At 51.9% G+C, this 3038-nt stretch overlaps 1 protein-coding gene across 1 annotated transcript in view; it reads right to left on the bottom strand.

Moving 5' to 3' along the window:
* flvcr1 (feline leukemia virus subgroup C cellular receptor 1) overlaps positions 1-2991 on the bottom strand; it is a 20057-nt gene extending 17066 nt beyond the window's left edge. Inside the window, exons 1-3 of the mRNA XM_015403876.1 lie at positions 1966-2991; positions 1043-1115; positions 725-796 (exon numbers count right to left, since the gene is read on the bottom strand). Of these exons, the coding sequence (XP_015259362.1) occupies positions 725-796; positions 1043-1115; positions 1966-2643 (823 nt within the window). The 5' untranslated portion in view covers positions 2644-2991. The remainder of the gene's footprint in view (positions 1-724; positions 797-1042; positions 1116-1965) is intronic.
* Positions 2992-3038: the final 47 nt, after the last annotated feature.

Raw genomic sequence — 3038 nt, forward strand, 5'->3', positions numbered from 1 at the left:
GTCTCTATAGAGACTCAAACTCACTGCAGATCCAGACATTTGAACTGAGAAAGCTTCCTGGATGGAAGCGAAACGTCTTCAAACCTTGGAAACCAAGTCAAGTGGATTGATTGTTCTTTTCTTCTTATACTTTATTACAGAAACATCTATTTATTAAATTCTTTCCTGTTGTTGAAAACACGATAGAACCTCGATACACTGATATTTAGAGTTATAGATGCAGTCTGATTCTGTCTGATCAGTAAGAAAACATTTGAACCGTTTTTGCTTGAAACGAGTTAAACCCTGCGTGTCAGCGGCGTGGAAACGTTTAGAAGGTTCTGTGCATCAGGAATGTTCTCCATGCTGGATCAGGAAGCAGCACTAACTCAGTGAAAGTGGAGCAGCTGTGCTGCGGCGTTTTCCCTGTTGGTAGCTTTTCCCCTGATACAGAGTGGCGCCTGGAGACCAAAGGAAGGCTCCTGGTTTCCAGGGACCACAGAGGCCCTCAGTCTGTCTTTGCATAGCGCCTCCATCCTATTCAAAGCAGCCCGGCGCCACCAGCGCCCTCCCTTCTTCCTGTTTCAGAACCAAACATGGAGGATCTCTGGAATATCTGTGTCACCCTGAACACCCAGGATCCTCAGCAGCAGTAAACACCACTTTCCCTGAGTGCAAAGGTCAGCCAGGGGTCAGGAGTTCCAGGCGCCCAGCGTTAGCGCTGCTAGCCTGGGTGCGTGTTTACCTAGAAGGGCGAGGATGAAGAGGCCCGTGGAGACGGCAGCTGTTCCATAGAACATGATGCTGATGTGGTGACCTGCGGGACAGAAAAAATAAAAACATCCAGAAATCTGCAGCTGCTGCTGGAGACGCAGAGGAGCAACTTTATATAAGGAACCACATGACCCTGCAGCTGACTGCATGTCAACACGCCAACACCTGCTTCATTACTATATTACTAACACGTTAAAAAGACACGAGCTTCACTTCATCCATTTAAACTGTCTGCATGTTTCCCTGCAGACTGGATTCTAATGGGAACCAGTTTATGGTTTCTGTTCACCTGTTAGTTCCGGATCATCAGGAGTGGTGGGAACCAGAACCGGCGGCAGGAGGAAGCCGATGGCCGTGCCCAGCTGCATGGAGGAGAGACGGAGGGGAGAACATTAGAGAACGGCATCTTTTAAAGCCGGAAATTCATTCCTCAACCTTTCCCTGTTTTCCCAATTCAGAATCGGAATGTTCCCCAGTTTCATCTTCTTCCAGGTTCTAAGGAGTTACAGCTGATTTTTATTTTTACTATAATAAATAATGGATGGCAGCATGATGAGTACAAGACTAAGAAACTCTCAGTAGTTTAAATAAAACCAAAGACTTTTAGTAAGTGTAGCCAGGGGCGGATTTAGGAAATGTGGGGCCCTAGGCAAAGACAGGCAATGGCCACTAGGCTGCCACTCCCCCCCTGTTTATAGCTCATATTCACCATGGGGAGCATGGGAGTGTGATGAAACTCTGAGCAGAAGCTCAGAGTTTCATCACACAGATCAGTCATTTTTAACATCTAAACTACTTCATTGTAAAATAATCTAAATAATTTTCATCCTAAAATAAGTTTTTACTGCAGGAAATACAATCTAAGAGCCCCCCCACGGTGGGGGGGCTCTTAGATTGTATTTCCATAGGCGGTTGTAGGCAGGGGCCAACAGGGGCCAGCGCCCCAGGAGAACTGATCCTGGCCCCTCTACACTACAAAAAACTGAAACCTAAGTCTATTTTCTTTAAAATAAGTTTATTTTTTGTCTCATTTTGAGATTGTAGGTGAGACAATTTACTGATAAGATGATTTCAATTTAAATTTCTCTATTTTAAGTAGTTTATATGTAATTATCTTATTTTGCTCTGTCATATAAAACAAGTCAGATGATGAGCAGTAGGCAGGTCTGCTGCCTTGCAGCCGGAAGGTTCTGGGTTCGATTCTGGGCTGACCTGGTTCCCCAGCACCGCCGTGGCGCACGCGGTGGACACCTCCCGCGGTCCGAACCACACCGAGGCGATGCGGGACGGCAGGCCGAGGATGAAGACCTGCGCCACGGAGCAGATGACCTGCGCGGTGACGGTGACCCAGAAGCGCGTCGGACTGACGCTCGCGCACTTCAGCCAGGCGCCTGCGCAGTTGAGGCCGGAGCCCAGCAGCGCGGTGAGCCGCAGACCTCTGCGCTCCAGCAGCCAGGTGGCCGGGAAGATGAGCGGGATGTAGGCCACCATGTAGACGATGGACAGCCAGTCCACCCTGTCGTTGGTGACGTTGTAGTAGCGCGTGAAGACGTTGGCGATGATGCTGTAATGGATCCACTGGAAGGCGTTCATCAGGGAGTAAAGGCTGAACACCATCAGCACCGCGAAGCGCCGCCGGTACAGCCTGGTCTGCAGCGCCCTGCCTTCATCCTCCTCCTCCTCTCCTCTTCCTCCTCCGGCGCTCGGAAGCATCGCGGCTCTTTCATCCGGCGGCCCCTCCTGCGCCCCGGGTTCCGGGTCCGGATCCGGGCAGGGATCGGCTGCCGGCCGCGCGCCCTGCGGCTGGGGGCTCTTCCTTTCCGCTATGATGTCGTCAGGTGCGCCGGTGTCCGCGCGCACATGCTCCTGCACGAGCTCCCCGGCCACCATGACGCTCAGCGCTTCCTGTGAGGCGCCGACAGGTGATCGGCCAATCTCCTCATCGGGGTTCTGCTCCGGTTTCACTCCGGTTCTGCTCCGGCTGGGTTCCTGAGCCGCATGCTGCCGTCCTCCGCCCAGCTGACTCAGCCTTCCGATGCTGAGGAGCCAATAGCAGAGCAGCAGCCAGAGCCGCTCATCTGCTGCAGAAAGCAGATCCTGATAACAACGACCTCCAGCTGCACAGAATAAACTTCACTGACGCTTTTCAAAATAAAAGCTGCATTATTTCACCGGGTTGACCAGGGTGGGGGGGCAAAATGCGACCTAGGGGCCACAGTCAGGGGCGGATCTAGGAAATGTGGGGCCCTAGGCAAAGATACGCAGGGGGCCCCCAATGGAGAAGA

Source organism: Cyprinodon variegatus, unplaced genomic scaffold (genome assembly GCF_000732505.1).
Source record: "Cyprinodon variegatus isolate N-32 unplaced genomic scaffold, C_variegatus-1.0 Scaffold1587, whole genome shotgun sequence".
In the NCBI taxonomy this organism is placed as follows: Eukaryota; Metazoa; Chordata; class Actinopteri; order Cyprinodontiformes; family Cyprinodontidae; genus Cyprinodon; species Cyprinodon variegatus.